Source organism: Lepus europaeus, chromosome 2, assembly GCF_033115175.1.
Source record: "Lepus europaeus isolate LE1 chromosome 2, mLepTim1.pri, whole genome shotgun sequence".
NCBI lineage: Eukaryota > Metazoa > Chordata > Mammalia > Lagomorpha > Leporidae > Lepus > Lepus europaeus.
The window spans coordinates 85,067,824-85,091,470 of record NC_084828.1 but is presented as its reverse complement, the minus strand read 5'-3'; the positions used below and the strand labels follow the sequence as shown (position 1 = coordinate 85,091,470).

The window sequence follows — 23,647 nt, the reverse complement described above, 5'->3', positions numbered from 1 at the left end:
TAAAATAAAAAGAGAAAGAAAAAGTGTGTATGTAAATTAGAGTGAGGGACAAGTAATTTCAAATATATCTGAATAAAAGGGAACACAATGACACAAAAACTTAAAAAGTAAGCAGGTGCCAGCACTGTGCATAGCAGGTAGAGATATTATTGCCTATGCTAACAGCATTCCATATGTATACTGGTTCATATCCTGGCTGTTAAACTTTCGACCCAGCTCCCTGCTAATGGCCTGGGAAAAGCAGCAGAGATGGCCTGGTCGAATGGGCCCCTGCCATCCATGTGGGAGACCCAGATGAAGCTCCTGGCTTCAGCTTGGCCCAGTACTGGCCTTTGTGGCCTGGGAAGTGAACCAGAAGATGGAGGATCTTTCTGTCTGTCTCTCTCCCTCCAACACTGTCTTTTTTTTTTTTTGACAGGCAGAGTGGATAGTGAGAGAGAGAGACAGAGAGAAAGGTCTTCCTTTTTGCCGTTGGTTCACCCTCCAATGGCCGCTGCGGCCAGCGCATCGCACTGATCCGAAGCCAGGAGCCAGGTGCTTCCCCTGGTCTCCCATGCGGGTGCAGGGCCCAAGGACTTGGGCCATCCTCCACTGCCTTCCCGGGCCATAGCAGAGAGCTGGCCTGAAAGAGGGGCAACCAGGATAGAATCCGGCGCCCCAACCGGGACTAGAACCCAGTGTGCCAGCGCCGCAAGGCGGAGGATTAGCCTGTTAAGCCATGGCGCCTGCCCCAACACTGTCTTTCAATTAAAAAAAAAAAAAAAAAAGTAAATAGGTAAAAGATACACAAGGCAAACACCAGGGAAAAGAAGGCCAGTAGGCAGCTAAGAATGTAAGACAGCATGCAGTACTGAGATTAACGTGACGTACTATTTAGCAAAAAGACACAACAATTCTTGAAACCATGTTAACCAATCTCTCAAACTGTATAAACCAATATCTAAAAGTCTTCCAAAGAAGAGGAAAGAACAAAATAAACACAACTACAGTAGTGAAACTTCTAAATTCCAAAAGATAACAAAAAGTAAAAATGAGCCCGAGACCAGAATATATCTGTAATACATAGTACTGAAAAAAAACTACTACTCAGAAAACACAAAGGAGTGGTAAAAAAGGATAAGCTAAAAATTAATAACCCAATAGAAAAATCAGGATATAACAAAATCCCCAAAAGGATGCTGAATGACCCCCCCTTCAAAAACACAAAAAGAAGTGATGCAGGGCCAGCTCTGTGGCACAGTAAGTTAAGCATTAACCTGTGACACCGCCATCCCATATGGTTGCTGGTTTGAGTCCCAGCTGCTCCACTTCCAATTCAACTCCCTACTGATGGCCTGGGAAATCAGTGGAGGATGGCCCAAGTGCTTTGGCCCCTGCACCTGCATGGAAGACCCAGAAGAAGCTCCTGGCTCCTGGCTTCAGATCAGCCAAACTTTGGCCATCACCGCAAACTGGAGACTGAACCAGTGGAGAGAAGACCTCTCTCTCTGTTTCTCCCTCCCTCTGTCTGTAACTCTGCCTCTCAGCTAAATAAATAAATCTTAAAAAAATAAATAAGGGGCCGGCACTGTGGTGCAGTGGGTAAGGCCACCGCCTGCAATGCTAGCATCCCATATGGGCACCGGTTCAAGACCTGGCTGCTCCACTCCCAATCCAACTCTCTGCTGTGGCCTGGGAAAGCAGTAGAAGATGACCCAAGTCCTTGAGCCCCTGTACCCATGTGGGAGACCTGGAAGAAGCTCCTGGCTAGATAAGCGCAGCTCTGGCCGTTGCAGCCAACTGGGGGTAAACCAGCAGATGGAAGACATCTCTCTCTCTCTCTGCCTCTCCTCCTCTCTGTGTAACTCTTTCAAATAAATAAATCTTTAAAAAATAATATAATAAAGTAAAAGTGATAAGGATGTCAATAAAGCCACAATGAAATATCATTTGAGACCTATTCACTCGGTATAAACTGTAGGACTGACAATACTAAGTCTGACAAGGATGTGAAGTGAATTAATCTTCAGTCAATGTCTCCACAATGAAATGCTACCATCCTGAGAAAGAAAGCAAACACCACCACTTAGAGAGCACTGAAACAAAAACCTAGCGAAGCTGAAGTTTTGTATGTACTTGTACCATTCACAAGGATCTACCTTACCAAGACTCAACCACATGCTCATAAAGAGGTGTGTCTAAGAATTTTAATTGCAGCATTATTTGTGAAAGTTCAGGGACAAAAGTAGAAAAAAACAAAACTGTCCCTTAGAGGGTATCTATCTTTCTTTTTTATTTATTTATTTTTTGACAGGCAGAGTGGACAGTGAGAGAGAGAGACAGAGAGGTCTTCCTTTGCCGTTGGTTCACCCTCCAGTGGCCACTGTGGCCGGCATGCTGCGGCTGGCGCACCACACTGATCCGAAGCCAGGAGCAGGTGCTTCTCTTGGTCTCCCATGGGGTGCAGGACCCAAGCACTTGGGCCATCCTCCACTGCACTCCCGGGCCACAGCAGAGAGCTGGCCTGGAAGAGGGGCAACTGGGACAGAATCCGGCACCCCAACCAGGACTAGAACCCGGTGTGCCGGCGCCACAGGTGGAGGATTAGCCTATTGAGCCGCGGCGCCAGTCAGGACACCTATTATGTTTTAATCATATAATGAAATACTACAGGGCAGTCACAATTAATAAATCAGATCTGTACATTATCAACACAGATAAATCTTGAAAGCAGTGTTACAGAGAAGACAGCACAGATGTGTGGGTTATTATTCATATATGAAGGAGTCTTCGAACAGTTTATGGAAAACGTGTATCATGTAACAAACATGTGGGGCCAGTACTGTGCACAGCAGTTCAAGTTTCTACTTGCTATGTTGGTATCTCACATCAGAGGACTGCTTCTAGTCCTGGCAACTCGGCTTTTGATCCAGCTTCCTCCTACTGCATTTGGGAAGGCAGCAGATAATGGCCCAAGTTCTTGGACACCTATCACCCATATGTGAGACCAATTGTTGCAGACATCTGGGGAGTGAATGAGCAAATGGAAGATACTGTGTACTCTCCTTCTCCCTCCCTGCCTCTCTGTCAGTATGCTTTTTAAATAAATAAATGAGTCTCAAATAATAAACTATGCATGGAGTTCAAATTTTGCACCAGAATTTATCTTATCTTTTAATTTAATTTATCTTTAATTTATCTTTTAATTTCATTTTCCAAAAGCTTTTTGAGGTACCCTCGTATATTTTCTTATAGATTATAAATGCAGGGTGCTGGCCCTGTGGCATAGCAGGTAAAGCCTGAAACTCAGACATCCTGTATGGGTGCCAATTCATGTTCTGTCTGCTCTTCTTCTGATCCACTCTCTGCTTAGTATACTATTTTATAAAGTGAGGAAGACTGGCCAAGAAATAGATCCAAGGATGGGGCCAGCACTGCACCACAGCTTGTTAAAGCCCCAGCCTGCTGTATTGGCATCCCATATGGGCACCGGTTCAAATTCTGGCTGCCCTACTTCCAAACCAGCTCTCTGCTATGGCCTGAGAAAGCAGTGAAAGATGGCCCAAGTCCTTGGGTCCCTGCACCCACGTGGGAGACCTAGAAGAAGCTCCTGGCTCCTGGCTTCAGATGGGTCCTGCTCCAGCCATTGCGGCCATTTGGGGAGTGAACCAATGGATGGAAGACCTCTTTCTCTGTCTCTCCTTCTGTCTGTAACTCTGCCTCTCAAATAAATAAATAAATCTTAAAAAAAAATTATATATAAATAATGAAAAATACTGAAAAACAAAACAACTTAGACTCGTTGTAGGGATAGGGAAGTAGCAATTTCTGTAATATTTTAATTTTTTAAAAGACATCTGAAGCAAATATGAACGTGGCAAATGTCAACTGTTTAATCTTGGTAATAGTTGCACAATTGTTATATTAATTTCTACGTGCTTGAATTTTGCATATGTAAAATATTTATTAAAAATCAAGTAACTTGGCCGGCACCACAGCTCACTAGGCTAATCCTCCGCCTGCAGCGCTGGCAACCCAGGTTCTAGTCCCGGTTGGGGCGCCAGATTCTGTCCCGGTTGCTCCTCTTCCAGTCCAGCTCTCTGCTGTGGCCCGGGAAGGCAGTAGAGGATGGCTCAGGTCCTTGGGCCCTGCACTCGCATAGGAGACCAAGGGAAGCACCTGGCTCCTGGCTTCGGATTGGCACAGCGCGCCGGCCGTAGCAGCCATTTGGGAGGTGAACCAACAGAAAAGGAAGACCTTTCTCTCTGTCTCTCTCTCTCTCACTGTCTAACTCTGCCTGTCAAAAAAAAAAAAAAAAAAATCAAGGAACTGGGCAGGCATTGGTACAACAGCTTAAGTCAATACTAGGGATGCCTACATGCAATATTACATATTAAGAGTACCAGTTTGAGTCCCAGCTACCCGCCTTCCAATCCAGCTTCCTGCCAATCCCCATGCTGGGAGGCAACACAGAATGGCTCAAGTGCTTGGGCCCCTCCTGCCCATGAGGGAGACCTGATGGAATTCCAAGCTCCTGGCTTCTGCCTGGCCCAGTCCCAGTCCCAGTCCCAGTTTTTGCAGGCATTTGAACCAGCAGACAGAAGATGTCTTTCTCTCTCTGCCTTTCAGTAAAATTAAACTAAATAATCTTAAAAAAAAAAAAAAAACTATCATATATAGTGCATAATTACCGTGCATTTTCCACTCGCTGAATCCCCCAAAGATCTAAACCATCTTCAGTAAGAGTTCCCGTCTAAAAAAAAAGCACACATACAGAATAGAGATTATGCCTCAAAACCAAACAAAAATCATTAAAACTATGCTACATACAAACAATGGATATAAGAGTTAAGGAAAAATAGAAAGATACACCAATCAATCTCGCAGTCTATAAAGAAGGAAGGTTGTAAAAGTATAAGGAGCCAAAAAAAGCCCATGATAGCATTTCAGGCATGGAAAGCCAAGACACTCTGGCAATAAAAAAAAAAAAAAGCCTAAATGAAAGATCTCTGTGAGTGAGATCTCAGTGGAAAGAAGGGGCCATCAAAGGAGGTACCTTTCTCTGAAGGGAGGAGAGAACTTCCACTTTGATTATGGCGTTGTCTAAATAAGGCCAGAGTCTGTGAACTCAAGGGGCTTCCATAGTCTTGGCAGCTCATGACAAGACCCTCGGGTGATTACTGACATCACAAATAAGAGTGTCAATTGTTAAATCAACAACAGGAGTCATTGTGCACTTACTCCCCATTTAGGATCTCTGTCCTTAATGTGTTGTACTATGAGAATTAACAATAAAACTAGTCTTCAAATACTACTTTATACTTTGTGTGTCTGTGTGGATGTAAACTGCTGAAATCTTTACTCAGTATATATTAAATTGATCTTCTATATATAAAGATAATTAAAAATGAATCTTAATGAAGAATGGGATGGGAGAGGGAGTAGGAGATGGGATGGTTTGTGGGTGGGAGGGTGGTTATGGGAGGAAAAACCGCTATAATCCTAAAGTTGTACTTTTGAAATTTATATTTATTAAATAAAAGTTTTCTAAATAAAAAAAAAGTATAAGGAGCCAACAGGAACAAATAAAATGACATCAGAAGGAAAACAGCAAATGACCTGGTTTCCTCAACAATATGACTGGGGAAGAGGGTGAAGGAAAACCAAGTGTTACAGATTGTCACCAATGTAATCCCTATCAGGATTCTGTGGAAAAATAAGCTGTAAACGTTTGAGACATTTGAGACAAGCAGGAATTTCTAAATATAAGCTAATTTTGGTAAGTTTTATGATAGTATTACAATATGTATAAAGGGGTCTCATAAAGTTCACAGGAAAATATAATTAAAAAATGATTTTTTCATGAACTTTCTGAACCCCCCTCTTTAAAACACCTTACCTTCTAAAGGCTTATACTGACATAAAGATAAAATAATATAACATTTTATGCTGTGCTTCTCAAAACAGGCCATAAAAGACCAACAAAATGCTGATAACTGTTCAAGGAAGGTAATGACTAAATGAGTATTTACTATACTTTAATCTTTTCTCTATTTTTGTGTATGCTTAAGAATTTTAATGGGTCAAGGTTTAATTCTGAAACTAAAACTCTCAGAAAAACTCATTTTTGCTCAGGAATCAACCTTTTTAAGAAGATATACTTCATACAAGTACATAATTTGTCAAGTAAAACCATAAAATGTGACATCGATAATTTTTTAAACTATACTCAACATCAGTGAGCAAACACAAACACACACAATAAAATCAAAGTATTCATATATGGAGTCTATTCTGTTATATAAGAATTACCTAGAAACAGGCAAGATCACATAATCCTTACTACTACTGTAAGGTATAATTCTGGATATGAATTGGTCAACTGTAGATTATGTGTATTCCAAAATATTAGGAATTGAGGAAATAATATACAAAAATGACACATGAAAAACAGGAGAAGAAGAGGAAACACTGGAGGAATATTAAAATATACAAATTATTTGACAAAGAAAATGGAAAACATATGCTAAGTATTTTCAAGATACAAGGTAACTTTTGAGAATGATGGTGAAACGGAACCAACCTTGTCAAAGCAAACAAGATTCAGCTGTCCACAGATATTTATCCTTTGGGGGCTGATACAGAAAATACCAATTTTTTTCAGCCTTCTCTGAGCATACACAATACCAGCAGTCATTGCAGCAGGAAGTGCAGGCGGCACAGTGATTGTAATGATATCAAGAGACTCAATAATTATTACCCCAACTTCTACCTAAAATTAACACAAAAATAAATGTCAAACCCACAATATTAAATAATTATTAATTTGAATATTTTCTTCAATAAAATTTTCAAGTTCAAGTATCAGTGTATAGGCATACACATCTATTAGCCATCCATAATAGGTTTCCCCTTCAGAGATTCTGCAAACTAGTTCAATGAATTGAACAGCGACTGTAAAAAGGAACTTCTCTCATTTTAAAAGCCCTACATCCTTCACACATGACACAGTCAATCAGGTTCTACAAGCACTGTCAAACAAAAACTGGCTCACCCTTAAAGCACCACACTGTGACAGTCTACAGGGCACAGAGAAAAGTTACCAAGGTCTTTTAGAGGCACTTTTTAAATTAAGTAATCAAAAACCATTTTAGGGGCCAGTGCTATGGTGCAGTGGGTTAACGCCCTGGCCTGAAGTGCCAGCATTCCATATGGGCGCCAGTTCACGACCAGCTCTGTTATGACCTGGGAAGGCAGTGGAAGATGGCCTAAGTCCTTGGGCCCTTGCACCCTTGTGGGAGACCCAGAGGAAGCTCCTGGCTCCTAGCTTTGGATCGGCACAGCTCCAGCCGTTGCGGCCAACTGGGGAGTGATGGAAGACCTTTCTCTCTCTGCCTCTCCTCTCTCTGTAACTCTTTCAAATAAATAAATAAATATTTAAAAAAAAAAAAACATTTTAATGCTCTGTATTCATCCCAGAGATAAAAAAGAGAGAATAAAGCTTTTGGTGAATTTGTGTGACTTTTTCCTTTTTTTCATGGAAGTCACAAAAGAGAAAGTAAAAGACCAACTTGGGGCCAGTGCTATGGTGTAGCAGGTAAAGCCGCCGCCTGCAGTGCTGGCATCCCATATGGGTACCGGTTCAAATCCCAGTTGCTCCACTTCCGATCCAGCCCTCTGCTATGGCCTGGGAAAGCAGTGGAAGTTGGCCCAAGACCTTGGGCCCCTACACCTATGTGGGAGACAGGAAAAAGCTCCTGGCTCCTGGCTCGGATCAGCTCAGTTCTGGCCATTGCAGCCATCTCAGGAGTGAACCAGAGGATAGAAGACACCTCTCTCTGCCTCTCTGTAACTCTGCCTTACAAATAAATTAATAAATCTTTAAAAAAAAAAAAAAAAAGACCAACTAAACCAAATCATCCCAGAACTGTCCATTGTAATGCAAGGTTCTTCTTTCAAAAAAAAAAAAATTTTTTTGTTTTTAAATCGGAGTTATAGAGAGATAGAGATTTTTCCATCTGCTGGTTTACTCCACAAATGGCTGCATGGTTGGGCTAGACTTGAGCCAGGAGCTTCACCTGGGTTTCCCATGTGGGTGGTAGGGACCCAAACACTTGGACCATCTTTCACTGCGTTTCCCAGGCCATTAGCAGGGATTTACATCAGAAGTAGAGCAGCTGGGACATGAACCAACGTCCATATGCAATGCCAGCATCACAGGCAGTGGCTTCACCCACTGCGTACCACAACGCTGGCCTCTGGAATGCTCTTTACCAATGGCTTTAATACCATAGCTACAAGTTTCATAGGGCTTCTTAAAAGTTAAATTAGCTTAGCCAGTCTAGCTCCCCAGTCTCACTAGCCACACTGCAAATTCTTAAAAGCCACATGGGATAAATAATTAAGAATCAAAACCTACTGGGAATCCTGGATACATACCTCATTTAAAATGCTATTGATAATGGTGTAGATGAATCCAATGCCGGCCACTGCCACAAGACACAGAAGAAACAAGTACGCATCTCTGTAGAGTTTGAAATCAGTTGGTTTGGGATACAATATGGAACGGACAAGCTGTCCTTTGGAAGTACTAAATCCTTTCAAAAAATTACAGCACAAAAGGTGTTATATTTTTACAAGGAAATGAAAACTACCTCTCACACAACAGTCTTTTATTAGATAATCAGTAGGTATCAATATGCAAAAACACGTAAGGAAAGATTACATATTTTCTACCTGTTCTAACTACTATGGCTTTGACAAGTTCTCCAGTATAGAAGCGAGTCTGAATAACCGTGGTCCCACAAAACAAAGTGTGTCGTTTGTGTGTTTCTGGGCTATATAATTCATCTCCCATCCCTTTAATGTCCACTGACGGATTTGGCAAATTAGTCTTTGTCACTGGAACACTTTCTCCTGAAAAGGAAGGGAAAATCCATTCATAAATCAAAGTAAGAAAGCACAACAATCAGCGTCAAACACCACCCCCCAAATATCTTCACTGTTAAATACCCCAAATGGTGCCATGCGGTTTACTATGCTTATAAAGAGCGCTAGAAATGGATTATATAACTTCATCAGTTAGCTTTGTGTCTGCCAATTTCCTCACCACATGGTGTCTCCCACAGTAATTCCAAAATGCAGTTAATGACTCAAAGATTTAATACTTGTTTAAACTATTTCAAAATGATTATGTTGTCAAAGAAGGACAGATAGCTGCCCTATCTCCAGTACTTGGTCTCTAATCCCCAATAATTAGAATGGAAAAGTTATTCAAACACAGAAGAAATGTGAAGACGTACCACTTAGCACCCTTACACTTACACACATACGCGCACATGCACACACACCATGTACACATGCTTGCACCCTCTCTCATGGAAGATAAAAGATATTCAGGCAAGGAAGAAGAGTAGTGTGGGATTTCTCTCAATCATAAACAGCAAAATGCTTTTTAAAGTTTAATATTCGAGGTGGTCACTGTGGCACAATGGATTAAGTAAGAAAGCCACTTAGGACAGGCATCCATCCCAGATCAAACTGCCAATTCAAATCCCAGCTACTCCATTTCCAATGCAGCTTCCTGCTAATGCACCTGTGGAGGCAGCAAATGACGGCCCACAGACTTGGGGGCCTGCCACTCACAGGGAGTCCTGGTAGGAGTTCTGGGCCTTACTTCAGCCTGGTCTAGCCTCAGTCATGGGGGCCATTTTCTAGTGAACCAGTAGATGGAAGATCTATTGCGTGTATGTGTCTCTCTCAAAAAAATCTTTTTAAAAACATTTAAAATTGGGGCCGGTGCTATGGCGTAGCAGGTAAAGCCGCCACTTGCAGAATCCCAGCTGCTCCACTTCCGATCCAGTTCTCCTGGGAAAGCAGTGGAAGATGGCCCAACTCTTTGGGCCCCTATATCCTCACAGGAGACGGGAAAGAAGCTCCTGGCTCCTGGCTTCAGATCAGCTCAGTTCCGGCTGTTGCAGCCATCTGGGGAGTGAACCAGCAATATGAGACTCCTCTCCCCTCCCCGCTGCCTCTCTGTAACTCTTTCAAGTAAATAAATAAAACCTTTAAAAAAAATTTTAAATTCTCGGTAGTATTTAATATTTATTGCTTGACAGGCAAGTGTACAGGAATAGTATGTAATTTAAGACTCTTAACAATGTCTAAATGTATTATGCAGGAATCCGTTTCTTGCCAGACTGACCGTGATAACACTTCACACAATTTAAGAAGAGATAAAGGGGCGAACGCCGTTGTGTAGCAGGTAAAGGCCACAGCCTGCAGTGCCAGCATCCCATATGGGCGCCGGTTTGTGTCCCTGCTGCTCCATTTCTGATCCAGCTCTCTGGTATGACCTGAGAAAGCAGTAGAAGATGCCCTGAACACTTTGGCCCCTGCACTACGTGGGAGACCTGGAAGAAGCTCCAGGCTCCTGGCTTTGGATCGGCCTAGCTCTGGCCATTGCGGCCATCTGGGGAGTCAATGAGCAGATGGGAGAACTCTCTCTCTCTCTGCCTCTGCAACTCTGCCTTTCAAACAAATAAATAAATCTTTAAAAAGAGAGAGAGAGAGATAAAACTCTCCAATCAGATTGTGCATTTCCAAATGGAAGTAACTTTGAAGTCTAAAATCTTTATAAACCCTGCCTTTTACACAGATAAGTTAACAAAAAAGTTATAGCCTCTACAGGCAAAAGATTCCCCCCCACACTTTTTTTTTAAACTATAAACCATGTCTTTTTGTCAAAGGAGTCCAGAGGCAGGCCAAGAGATGCATCCAGCAACAGCATGGTGCTTTAGTACCATAGCTAAATATAATGCATAATTTGATTTACTCAAAATAAAAAAACCTTTTAGACTTCATCATATTCATGATTTGCTAATCCTACTTAATCCTAACATCACAGTAAACAACTTGCACAACATTATTCATTCAGCTTCATTTACCTGTTAACATGCTCTCATTTACAATGCAAGTACCACTGATGAGTACTGCATCACAAGGCATGACTGTCCCATTCAACGGAATGATCATGACATCTCCTGGCACAAGGTCTGTGGAAAAGATCTCTTCTATTTCTAAAATTAAAGAAAAGAAAATAATATAAAAGAACGTTCTCTAACTTGGAATAAAAATAGAGCAAATGATCCATCCAAAGCAAATTAATTATTACCAAAACCTGTTCATCACCTACAGTTCAGTATCTTTCAAACCCACCTCATTTCTCTTCATCTCCACAAGTCTCCCCTAAATCAGTCTGAACATGGAAACCAGGATGATTTTTTTTTCTAAAAAGTAAACATTATCATACATACAACTTCCCTGTATAAAATCTTTCAAGGCATCCCACTGTCTTTTGGATTCAGTCCAACTTCCCCAGCACTCCTTAAAAAGTTATCTATTATTTAGTGCTCTATCTGCCACACTGAATGCTTTCAAGTTGTGACAGTGAGTTTCAGACCTGTAGGCACCTAGAATCCTTTTTGTCTCTTACCCTCACCTTACCAGTAACTTCTCAACTTTTTTTTTTTTTAATTATTTTCATTTTATTTGAAAGAGAGATCTTCTATTGCTGGTGCACTCTGTAAATGCCTGCAACATCTAGGGTTGGGCCATGTTGAAGCCAGGAAGCAGGAACTCAATCCAGACCTCGTACATAGGTGGCAGACACACACCTACTTGAGCCATCACCTGTAGCATCCGGGGCACACGTTAGCAAAAAGCTGGAACTAGATAAAGAGCTGGGAATGGAATACAGGCACTCCGATATGGGGTGTGTGTGTCGTAAGTATTGTTTTAACCACCACACCAAATGCTCACCCTCACCTATCTTTTATCTGGCTAATTCAAACAGTCCCCACTTAAAAATATTTCAAGGGGCCGGTATTGTGGTGTAGAAGGTAGAGCCACCGCCTGCAATGCTGGCATCCCATAAGGGCACAGGTTCATGTTCCAGTTGCTCCACTCCCAATCCAGCTTGCTGCTAATGGCCTGGGAAAAACAGCGGAGGATTTTGTGTGAGACCTGGTGGAAGCTCCTGGCTTCAGGCTGGTCTTGGCCCCAGCTGTTGTGGCCATTTGGGGAGTGAACCAGTAGATGGCAGCTCTCTCTATAACTCTTTCAAATAAATAAATAAATACTTTAAAAAAAAAAAAATTTATCTGGAGGGGCTGTGGCACAGTGGGTTAACGCCCTGGCCTGAAGTGCCAGCATCCCATATGGGAGCCAGTTCTAGTCCCGGCTGCTCCTCTTACAAGCCATCTCTCTGCTGTGGCCTGGGAAAGCAGTAGAAGATGGCCCAAGTCCTTGGGCCCCTGCATCCACGTAGGAGGCCCGAAAGAAGCTCCTGGCTCCCGGCTCCTAGCTTCGGATCGGCGCAGCTCCAGCTGTTACAGCCAATTGGGAAGTGAACCACCAGATAGAAGACCTCTCTCTCTCTCTCTCTGTAACTCTTTCAAATAAATAAATAAGTCTTAAAAAAAAAAAAATTATCTGGAGACAGTGCAGTATCATAGTGGGCTAAGCCATTGCCTGTGATGCCAGCATCCCATAACGAGCGATGGTTCAAGAACTGGCTGCTCCACTTCCGATCTAGTTCTCTGCTAATGTGCCCAGGAAAGTGGCAGATGGCCTAAGAACTTGGGCCACTGTCACCCATGTGAGAGACCCAGATGGAGTTCCAGGCTCCTAGCTGTGGCCTGGCCCATCCTGGCCACTAAAGCCATCTGGGGAAGCAGATGGAAGAAGATGAACCAGCAGATGGATGACTGATTGACCTCTCTATAACTGCCTTTCAAATAGATAAATAAATCTGAAAAGAAAGAAGAGAAAGAAAGGAAGGAAGGAAGGGAGAGAGTGAGAGAGAGAAAGAGAAAGAAAGAGAGAGAGAGAGAGAAAGAAAGAAAAAGAGAAAAAGAGAAAGAAAGAAAAAGAAAGAAAGAAAGAAAGAAAGAAAGAAAGAAAGAGAAAGAAAGAAAGAAAGGAAGGAAGAGAAAGAGAGAGAGAGAAAGAAAGGAAGGAAGGTAGGTAGGTAGGTAGATAGATAGATGGATGAAGTCATCAAATAAGCCATCCCTGGGGGTTAGCATAGTGGTACAGCATGCTAGGCTGCCACTTGGGACAAACACATCCCTTACTAGAGTGCTACTTCAAGTCCCACCTACTCCACTTCTGATCTAGTGTCCTACAAATGCACCTGGGAAGGCAACAGAAGATGGCCCAAGTACTTGGGTCCCTGCCACCTAAGTGGGAGACGAAGATGAAATTCCTGGTTCCTTGCTTCAGCCTGACCTACACTTGACTGTTGCAGCCATTTAGGGAGTGAACCAGAGAATCAGAGATCTGTCTCTCTCTCTCTGCATTTCAAAAAAGAGATTTTTGACAACAAAACAGAAGTCAGCCCTACAGTAAATGAGTTCTAATATGTAAGACATCTGATCTTTCCTTATCATGTCATCTGTCACCCTGTTACTGTTTATCACCTGTCCTTGCAACAAGACTGAGTCACCAGAGCCTAGCGTAGTACCTGTCACATTGTAGAAAAACACAATTTTATATATTTGAAAGAATCTGATAAAAACTCAGGAATCCAAGCATGTATTTTTAGTTCTCAAAAATATGAGTGTATAACATCCTGGGTTACTTCACACTTGAGTGCTTAATAGGTACCTTTGTTGGTTTATTTTTCCAACAGTCACCGCAAGTACTTACCTTCATTTACTCTACAAACTGAAACTCTCACAGTACTATGAGCTGCCACCATGTCGTGCAACATCACATATTGCTGAAAGAGGAAAGAGAAATTGAAAACTAGCCGGTGAACCCGCTCAAGACAGTGAAAAAGCAAGTACTTTTAACATGGTGAAAACTGGGTATGTTAATACAAGGTTGTTACTCTGCCTTTATAAAACATTTAAGAGCTAGAGATTCAGAGATCACGGAGACATGCAGTATGCAGTGTGTGGCAAGCAACTGCACACCTGTGTGGCCTCTACATAGTGAGGTGGTCTAAACCCCACCTGCCATCCCCAACCCCAAAAGGAAAAGACAGTGGGAGACATCCAATAACAACTCCGAGGACTACTTAGATCCTACCAAGCATTACTTTAAACACCTTATGTTATTACAAAACACAAGCTATGAAACCTGTAATAAATTTGGACTTACCTTTCTAATGGAATATAGTGAGCTTACAATTGAGACTATGGACATAATCACAATGGCTAGAGCATAGTAATAGTATTCATCAGTGCTCCACAGTATAACACTGAATAGTTGGAAAATGTAAAATGGGTTAAGAACCTAAAAAACAAAATTTTTAAATCAAATTGAATCAAACAGTTATGACCATGCATCTTTCATTTGAGAAGTAACCCACAAGGTATGTTTCTTAGTATCTTAGTTTCTAAGATAAGTTTGTAAGATAAGTTTCCAAGTAACTTAGAAGATAAGTTTCCTATTACCCAAGGATAGCATGTACTACCCTGAAGAACAGGGTAGATTATTAGCTTATTCTGGTTTACCATTAAACTATTTAGCTTACATAAGCTTAAATTATTTATACCCATTTAGATTCAAACCTAACACAAGTACAGATTCAACAGGAAAAGCTAAGGTGTCTGTAAGTAGCATATTTCACTGTGCATGAATTTAGCTGTTCTGCATTCTTTAGTAACAAAGTAGATTTACCTCCAATAATTCCTGTGTTGTGGACTAATAAAAAACTCTTAAATCAAATGGAACAAATACTTACTTATTATGAACTTAAAACACAAATTTACTTGTATGTTAAAGTCTACTGGTGTCAGAGAGAAGACACAGACTAGATAATGGGTTATACTACTTTGCTTTCTGTAAGGAAATAATTAAACATGAATGAAGAAAAGTGTAAGAGTCCTGATGGACTTTATTTTCACAAATTTCATGGTATTTTTTCAATTTAATTAACAACCCTAATGTCATAAAATTGATGGCTTCTATACTTCTCAAAACAGTTTAAATATTTGGTCCCATTATACCTCAAAACCAAAGGACAGGGGCTGGCATTGTGGCACAGTAGGTTAAGCCTCCACCAGCGATGCTGGCATCCCATATGGATGCCAGTTCGAATCCTGGCTGCTCCACTTCCAATCCAGCTAATAGCCTGGGAAAAGCAGCAGATGACTGGCCCAAGTTCTTGGGCCCCTGCACCCACGTGGGAGAATTCAAAGAAGCTCCTGGCTCCAGCCTTGCCCAGCCCCGGCTGTTGCAGCCATTTGGGGAGTGAACCAGTAGATGGAGGATCTCTCTCCTCTCTAACTCTGCCTTTCAAATAATAATAAAAATAAATCTTGAAAAAAAAAATGATGTACTGCGAAAGGACTTATTCCAGTTTTAATAGATAAATGGATAGCAAAAAGAAAGGTTTTTTAAAGATCAAAGCTAGTTACTAATGGGACCATATTACAAATCAGGCTCTCCCATTTCTAATCATTTCACTATGCTATGTTTCTAAGCAGCATGACATGGCTACTCTCAGGAACAGATTGGAAACAATCTCATTTACAACTGATCTTTAGCCAAAAACATGAATGCAGATTGGTGAGCCTACGTCTGCTAGGCAACGTAGCAGACTTATTCCCCTCCTTTACAAGCCCATAATCCTTTACACTCACAACCCTGTGTACACTTTTACAACTGAACAGTCGCTATGGTATAACTACTAACATATTTCTTCTCAACCTGCAGTGCAAACTCCTTTAGGTCAATAAATCTCATGTTTTGTATTCTAAACTTTGGTACAATGCCTAGATTTCAAAGATGACCCACAAACTCTGTGTGTCAAATAAAACACGATAAATCATTTAAAAAGAAAAAAAAAAGTTCAGGTATATGCATTTGTAAGATAGGGAAAAATTCAGGAGCCAGTGTTATGGCACAGCAGATTCAGCTGCTCACCGCAGCACTGACATCCCAGACTGGAGTGCTAGTTATAGTCCCAGCTACTCTGCTTGTGAGCCAGCTTCCCGATAATGCACCTGGGAAGGCACAAGATGGTGGTGTCTGCCATCCATATGGGAGACCAGGATGGAGCTCCTGGCTCCTGCCTGGCCCAGACCTGGCTGTTGCAGCCATTTACGGAGTGAACCATGGATAGAAGAGATATCTTTCTTTCTCTGTTGAGATAGGGGAAGAATCAGATGTACAACTTTTTGGATTAAAAAAAAAAATCAACAGATAAGAGTATATTTAGACAAAAATCAGAAGATAATCTATGCCCCAAAATCTTTCTCTACCTTTACCTCTTCTTTCAAGTGAAACAAGCCAGACAAGCTAGGAAACAAAAACCAGGAGTATCTCATTACTTAAAATGACTGCTTCCCAACTGACAACTCTCAATCACAAACACTGAGTTATATACGATAGCCTCACCTCTTTAATTAGAAGCTTAAAAACAGAAGGCACTTTCACAGTAATTTCATTTACTCCATAAAGCAATTTTCTGTAACAGGAAAATAAAATAATGGTATAATATTTTACTGTATTAGTTTAATTTAGGAAAAGCTTCACATTAGGTAAGGTTCAAACTAGAGCACATTTTTTCAGTTAGTATTTCTAAAAACTTGTCTTCTACAATTCAAATAGTCTATCTATAGCATTTAAATCAGAGGAGTCAGAAACGAGTAACTACACTGCTGGTGTTTTGTTCTGTCTCACATCCTCACATGTGATAACTATGTTTCCACCAGTCTGTACTGACCATGTGAGTCAAAGGCTCTCTTCTCCCCTTTATCAGAAGAGCTCTGTAATTTTGAATTACAATTAATTTTCACAACAGACTAAATCTGAGGAGCCCTGCATAATTTTTCTAATAAGAATATGATACTAATCAAATGTAATCAAATGTATAATCAAAACATTATAAATAGGAATTTTAGAAAAACACACTCAAGAAGTTGCTTAAATCCTTCCACTTAATTCCTTATGTCATAAAAGTACCACTTAATTCCTTATGTCATAAAAGTACTTTTCTATAGGATACAGTAATTCTTTCATTTTATGAAGTGTTAAATCTTGAACGAGTAAATCTGTTTTATGCTATAACCTTTTGAAAGAATATGCTATAAAAGAAAATTTCTAATTTGAAAATGGCCATTTGTTTTTTAAATAAGCTATACACTGGCCTATTTTTATGCTTTAATAAACAATAACTTTGTGAAAAGGATTTTGTCTACCAACTGACAAACTTCCATTGTGGTGAATGAGTTCATGCTTACAATTCCCAATAATACATTTCAGAAAATCCAAAATGTTATCAATTGTTAAGATATACCATTACTTCACATATAATCAAGAAAAATACAAATTCTGTCAAGTAAAGGATGACACTACAAACTATATGATACAGCCCAATTTCATAGATGTTGAAATGTAAGAAAACATGTACCTTGGAATTGATGGCATATGGTATACCTTCAAGAATAGCAACTTTAAAATATCAGTTTTAACATTTTTATGACTCCTACACTGAGACAGTCTTATTCAAATATCAAATGTGTTCAACTACTATATCTAATATACTTAAATATCTCTTAATATGTACAACTATGTGTTAACGGGTAAACTACATATATACTACTGAATTCAGGGATTTTGAGAACAGATCTGACTGTAGTTGGATAAAAATTACCTGTAGGCATGCATCCCCTTTGTCAGTCCTGCACTATGCTTTTCATAAATTGACGTACAAGAAACACCTTCATCCAGTCCCCTAAATAAATCCAAAGTTTTTACTTTAAACAAAGTTTAAAATATCCAAATTTCTTAACGCCTCATTTTTTTTCTAAATTCCAGGTTTTAAAAGTGTGACTTCCTTACAAATTTTCAGGATCTCTTAGCAAAAATTTAGATAACGAATGAAAATTTTAAAATCTCAAATTCTGAATATAAACAATGAAAGGTCTCAAACATGACAACTTTTAAGTTATCCAATGTATTTACCACATGACAAGATGACTCTAAATACTTGAATTTCTATAATAATATCACTACAGTTTAAGGCTGTGCCAAACTGTAATAGCTAACAGAAGTTAAAGTATAGCAGAACCAACTATACAATTCCAAACTAAAGATGAAAAATGTTGTATTTTTGTCTATATCTTCAAACTAAAAAAATCTTACTCCTTTTCCTCCATCTCCACAAATGCACCAGCCTAAAGCCTTCCCTAAGCTACCTCACCCCTAGATTAGTACAGAACAGTACAGGATTTATGAATCACAGACAGTATCCCAAATCTGTAAACACTAACTGATCCTCAACCAACATATTAGTTTTCCAGAAAAATATCTCAACTGTGCTTTTTCTAACTGAAGTATCGGCCATAAATTCTAAAGCAAGGGTGGGGTCTAGTCCATGAGCCTGAGAAATCATTTTGTCTGGTCCTACCAAGGTAACCGCAGGCGGGACTTGAAATTCAATACATCTATAGCAACTAAGTTTTAAGTTGATAATTTTGTATGGCCCATGAATGTTGATATAAATATCCAAATGACCCTTGGCAGTAAAAAGGTTCCTTACCCCTGCGGTCTAAAGCAGAGAGAATCTTACACATAATTCCAATATTTTCCCACTTTTTTCAGATAGGAAATCTAAGCTCCATACTTCACTACCATCACTGGGATGTTTATATGTTCCTATGGCTGGCAAAGGCCACACAGCAAATACGTTTGACATTTCTTCCCACTGAGGTTGACGACATCTCCAGAAGATAGCAGGGACCAGCACTAAGTTAAAATGTTCTTTTCTATTTTAACAAAATGGCAGCTCGCTGGTAGCTTTCTTCCAGGCAATGGTTCTCAATCAGAAATGTCCTTTAGAACAAGCCATGTGGAAATGCCCTGGACCCTTCCAGAGTATTCCAATTCTTTAGTTCATCTAAGGAAAAATCCATGCATGAATATTTTAAATGTTAACATGATTCTTGCTTTTACTGCTCAAGTCAAGAATTCCTTTGGCACTCTGAAGCAAGGATATATGTTTATAATAACCACTCGAATACAGACAATAATAAATAGAACCTTAATTAATTTAACTAGAATTCTCCATAAAAAATGAATTACAGAATTACTCCAATTTCTCCTACTTAAAGTCTTGACACATTTGACCACGTCCCATTCTTTGTCCACACATTAAAATTAAGTTTCTGTCTGCTACCTCATTCCTCAAGTACAACTACAAGACTCTGCAAAAGCACACCCAGGGCTAACCACCCTCAGTTAACATACAGCTATGAGGTACACTCAAAATTTACTGTGAGGTGAAAATGGAAAGTCAGACTCAGTAGGTTTGCTTTCATTCCAAAGCTACTAACATACCAAGCTTCTAACTATTACATAAATTTTGCCAAGACTGGTTTCAAAATGGTCAATGAATGAGTCTTCAAATAACACAAGGGAGTTGTTAATGAATAAAAGTTATGCAACAAAACGTCTTCACCTTTATGTAATACTAGAATGGATTCTTTTCTACAGAGATCATTTTTATCAGGATATTCATAATATAATCCAAGCAAAGAAAGATACTTACTTCAAGAAATCGAAATTGTGAATGGTATCATTCCAGAAATACTTTACACTATGGTGGGTGAAATAACGAATCTGCAGAATATACATAAATGTTTCGTCAAAAAGCATCATCAGCTGTTGTGACATGTAATCTGTTATTATAAATAGTGATAGGTACTTTAAATGCCGACATTTACTTCAAGCAATAACGGCAAAAACGCAAAGTTGCAGGCCACACATAACATAAACTGCAATTGCAGCTTTTAAGGAAACTTGACACTAAGTCATAATACCTGTTGTGACGGAGTCTGTGAATGTTTGTTCATCTCCTGCCTGCTCTCTTCAGCCAGATTCTCAGTTAAATGAACGGCATGGCCATTTGAAACCTTATTAGCTATCGATTTTGGACCTGAAAATGGGAGTGTTTCCAGGGAAAGAAAGCGAATTTTTGCACAAAACCACGTTTGGAATTCATCCTTAGGAAAAAGAAAGGGAGAAAGAGAGACAGTCAGTTACATACATTGTACAACTGCCTGCGTTTTTACTGATTTTCCATCCTTTACATATTACTGATCTCTGAGAAAGCATCATTTCTCACTCATTCCATGTTCAACCACCACATGAAGATGCATAAACTAAAATATGAACTGCTTTCCACAGCTCACCATTTTTATGACACACTTCACTGATACAAACATTAATATTCCATAAAATATCATGAGTGATTTCTTAATTTATCAATTTACATACGGACACTAGCTATTAAAACCTCTTTTACAATGCCTTCAGTTAGGGTTTTGTTTTATTTGTGCATGCCTGAGGTGCAGCAGCAGCACACTGCAGACAGCTGGTCTAGAGAACGAGAGCTGAAATACAGTGCTAATGCACCAGTTCGATAACAAACACCAAAGCTCTCAAGGCATCAATAGCTATAAAAGAAAGGGGATGGGTAAGCTCATCGTTGAGATTTCTTTAAACCCTAATCACTGTAATAATACTTCAAACACAATTCAGAAATCCTGGAATCGGCATTCCTCATTATACACTGGGGGTGTATATTCCTGAACACTGCATACACACAGACATCACGCCTTCAGCAATCCGTGACAAGTACACACGTGGACTCACAGTAGTCCTCAGCAGCACCACTTCACAGTCTTTAACTGCAGCTCGAATACAGGTTGCTTTCACCCGCCACTCGGGCATCCAATAGAGAAGCAGGAGGAGAAACCCACCAGTGCAAATCACTCCTAAAGAAACCACGGCAAGCTTCCAACGACTCAAATTATAACCATAAACTTCCTGCAAAGACACAGTGAACACATGATTAACTGTCAAAAAATAAGGCTTTAGATAAACTCTAAAGTCTTTTGTTTTCCAAATGGCTTCTGTAGTCTTCTCATATAAACTGTATTTTCTCAATCGATAAATTACATTTAAATTTTGTTTCTGACAATTTAAATTTGTTGACATTATACTTTATGGCTTTAGATTTGATATTATGTTAAATAAATTGTTTCCTACCGACATAGAATATTCATATTTAGTATATTTTCCTAGAACTAAAAATAAGTTTTTAAATTTATTTTCATTTTGTTAGGCAGAGACAGCAAAAGAGACAGAGACAAGAGATCTCCCATTCTTTTTGGTTTACTCCCTGAATGCCTGCAACAGCCAAGGCTTGGCCAGACCAAAGCCAGGAGCCAGGAACTCAATCCGGGTCTAAGTGGATGGCAGGAATCCAACTACTTAAGACATCATCTGCTGCCGCTCAAGGTATGCATCAGCAGGATGCTGGACTCCAGAGCAGAGCCTGGATATAGGCACTGTGATACAGGATATGGGTGTCCCAAGCAGCATCTTAAGCACTTATGCCAATTGCCTGTTCCCTCCTAGAATTTTTATAATTTTCACATGCCTTTTTCATTCTTTCGGACTTTATCTTAAAAGGTATGTGCTTCTGCACGTAGAAATCCAGTTTTCCCAGCACCATTTATTGAATAGACTGTCCTTGCTCCAGGAATTGGTTTTAGATCCTTGATCAAATGTAAGTTGGATGTAGATGTTTGGGTTGATTTATTTTTAAAAATTTATTTATTTATTTGAAAGGTGGACTTACAGAGGGAGGGAGGGAGGGAGGGAGGGAGGAAGGAAGGGAGGGAGGGAGTCTTCCATCTGCGGGTTCACTCCCCAAATGGCCTCAACAGACAGAGCTGAGCCGATCCAAAGCCAGGAGCTTCTTCCAGGTCTCCCATGTGCGTGCAGGGTCCCAAGGACTTGAGCCATCTTCTACTGCTTTCCCAGGCCATAGCAGAGAACTGGATTGGAAGTAGAGCAGCCAGAACTCAAGCCAGTGGCCACATGGGATGCCAAAACTGCAGGCGGCCGCTTTACCCACCAGGTACCGGCCCCTCAAATGTTTCAACTGTATGCCCACCCCCACTCAACAAAGGTTGCCAGATTTAGCAAGCAAAAATGCAGGAAGCTGCTTAAATTTAAATTTCAAATAAACAACCATTCTTTTGCTTGTCCATGTAACATTTGAAACATACTCTAAAAACTTTTTCCTTGTTTATCTGAAACTCATATTTAACAGGATATCTTATATTTTACCCAACATATCTATGTATGTATGCCCCCTCCAAACCTTTGAGATTATATTTAAGCATTAGTTAAGGTAATCTCTTAAATGAGCAAATGCAAAAATACTTTCTTCTCAAGTCTTAACAATTTGCAAGTGAGAAAAGAGTTAATATACTAAAGTCAACTAATAGAGATATTACATAATCCCAATTCAAAAGCAGGATGAAGAAAAGAGAGTATGCTTATTTAGTTGGTGGAGGTGGTGGTGTTGACTTATTGTATTTCTTTTACTGCCTAGAATAAACAACAGAGATAAATTCTTCGTATTTCACAAGTAAATTATGAAAGCTGGTTACCATTTCATCTTCTTGACCCTGATTGATAGTCTTCCTTTCTTCTTTGTCCATATCTATAATGACTGGAAAAGTCTTGCGCTTCAAATCAAGTGACGACAACTAGGGGCAAAAAAGGAACAAATATTAGTGATTTAGTTTACATCTTAGTATGCTTCATAGCTTCATGATATCAACTGTTCATTATACCATGAAACTGTCCTTTTTAAATATTTTGATTCAATTTGAATTCTTCCCAAACAGGGGTAAACACTTGCTGATGGGAGATTTTTCTGATCCATGTAGCTAAATTCAACTGATACTTAAGCATTCACTACAGTGCTAGCTGCTGTGAATAACATTTTCAAAGTTACGCCAGTTCTTGAATTCATATAACTTGGTACCACAAAGCTTGGCATATTTCAATTAATTAATTAATCCATATCTAGCTTCAGTCTTGACACAGAATAATGTAAATTATGAGAGAAATGACTTCAGAAACTTCCTTTCCCATTCCCCAGACTCAAGGAAGCAGCGAGCTCTTCAGCTGAAAGCACTTCCCACAACTAATTTACTCCTTGAAGTGTAGGAAAGAGGTAAAACACCAGCAGTGAGAACAACCCAAAAGCCTCTCAAAGATGATTAATTTTGCATCAAATATTTACTGAGCACCTCTTCCATGAACAGCAATCCCTGGCCAAGAGTCAACCTCTATGGCAGATATACTCCCTACTGAGCACTTAACAGACTGACTCTCCCATTCTGATCCCAATTCCACTAAGCAAACTTGGGACAGTTCCTACTTCCCTTGAAGTCTGTCTAGGGAGAAAATTCAGAGTCCACCACAATCTTTTTTCCTTCTACTTCTAATCAGACGTTAATCTATACGTTACAGAAATCTGTAAAATGAAAGATAATGCCAGGTTTCTGTACTGAGAAACAGCAGGGATCTGTAAGATGGTCCCCTCCCCACTTCAAGCCTTCAGCGGGGTACCCATTAGCACTGGAGTTCAAGGAAACTGCCAGAGGCCAGGAAAGAACCACCCAAAAGGAGTAAGACCTAGAAACCTCCAGAACTTACACAGGAATAGGGTCTGTTCTCAACAACCACAGGGAAAAGCCCTATTCAACATAAGGAATGAGGGGGATATTCAGTAGCCTTTTGGGGGTAAAATTACCCCAAGCCCAGGAAGGCAGTGGAGGATGGCCCA

General features: G+C 40.1%; 1 protein-coding gene across 4 annotated transcripts in view; it reads right to left on the bottom strand.

The window, feature by feature from the left end:
* ATP13A3 (ATPase 13A3) overlaps positions 1-23,647 on the bottom strand; it is a 101,327-nt gene that overhangs the window by 47,329 nt on the left and 30,351 nt on the right. For 3 of the 4 annotated variants that reach the window (XM_062210032.1, XM_062210060.1, XM_062210042.1), the window contains exons 3-15: positions 22,461-22,559; positions 20,650-20,823; positions 19,815-19,997; positions 19,544-19,614; positions 17,648-17,728; positions 16,390-16,459; positions 14,146-14,280; positions 13,690-13,762; positions 10,926-11,057; positions 8,716-8,895; positions 8,419-8,576; positions 6,563-6,751; positions 4,671-4,732 (exon numbers count right to left, since the gene is read on the bottom strand). In XM_062210032.1, the coding sequence (XP_062066016.1) occupies positions 4,671-4,732; positions 6,563-6,751; positions 8,419-8,576; positions 8,716-8,895; positions 10,926-11,057; positions 13,690-13,762; positions 14,146-14,280; positions 16,390-16,459; positions 17,648-17,728; positions 19,544-19,614; positions 19,815-19,997; positions 20,650-20,823; positions 22,461-22,511 (1,559 nt within the window). In that variant the 5' untranslated portion in view covers positions 22,512-22,559. The remainder of the gene's footprint in view (positions 1-4,670; positions 4,733-6,562; positions 6,752-8,418; positions 8,577-8,715; positions 8,896-10,925; positions 11,058-13,689; positions 13,763-14,145; positions 14,281-16,389; positions 16,460-17,647; positions 17,729-19,543; positions 19,615-19,814; positions 19,998-20,649; positions 20,824-22,460; positions 22,560-23,647) is intronic. The other variant, XM_062210050.1, reaches the window with a different exon arrangement.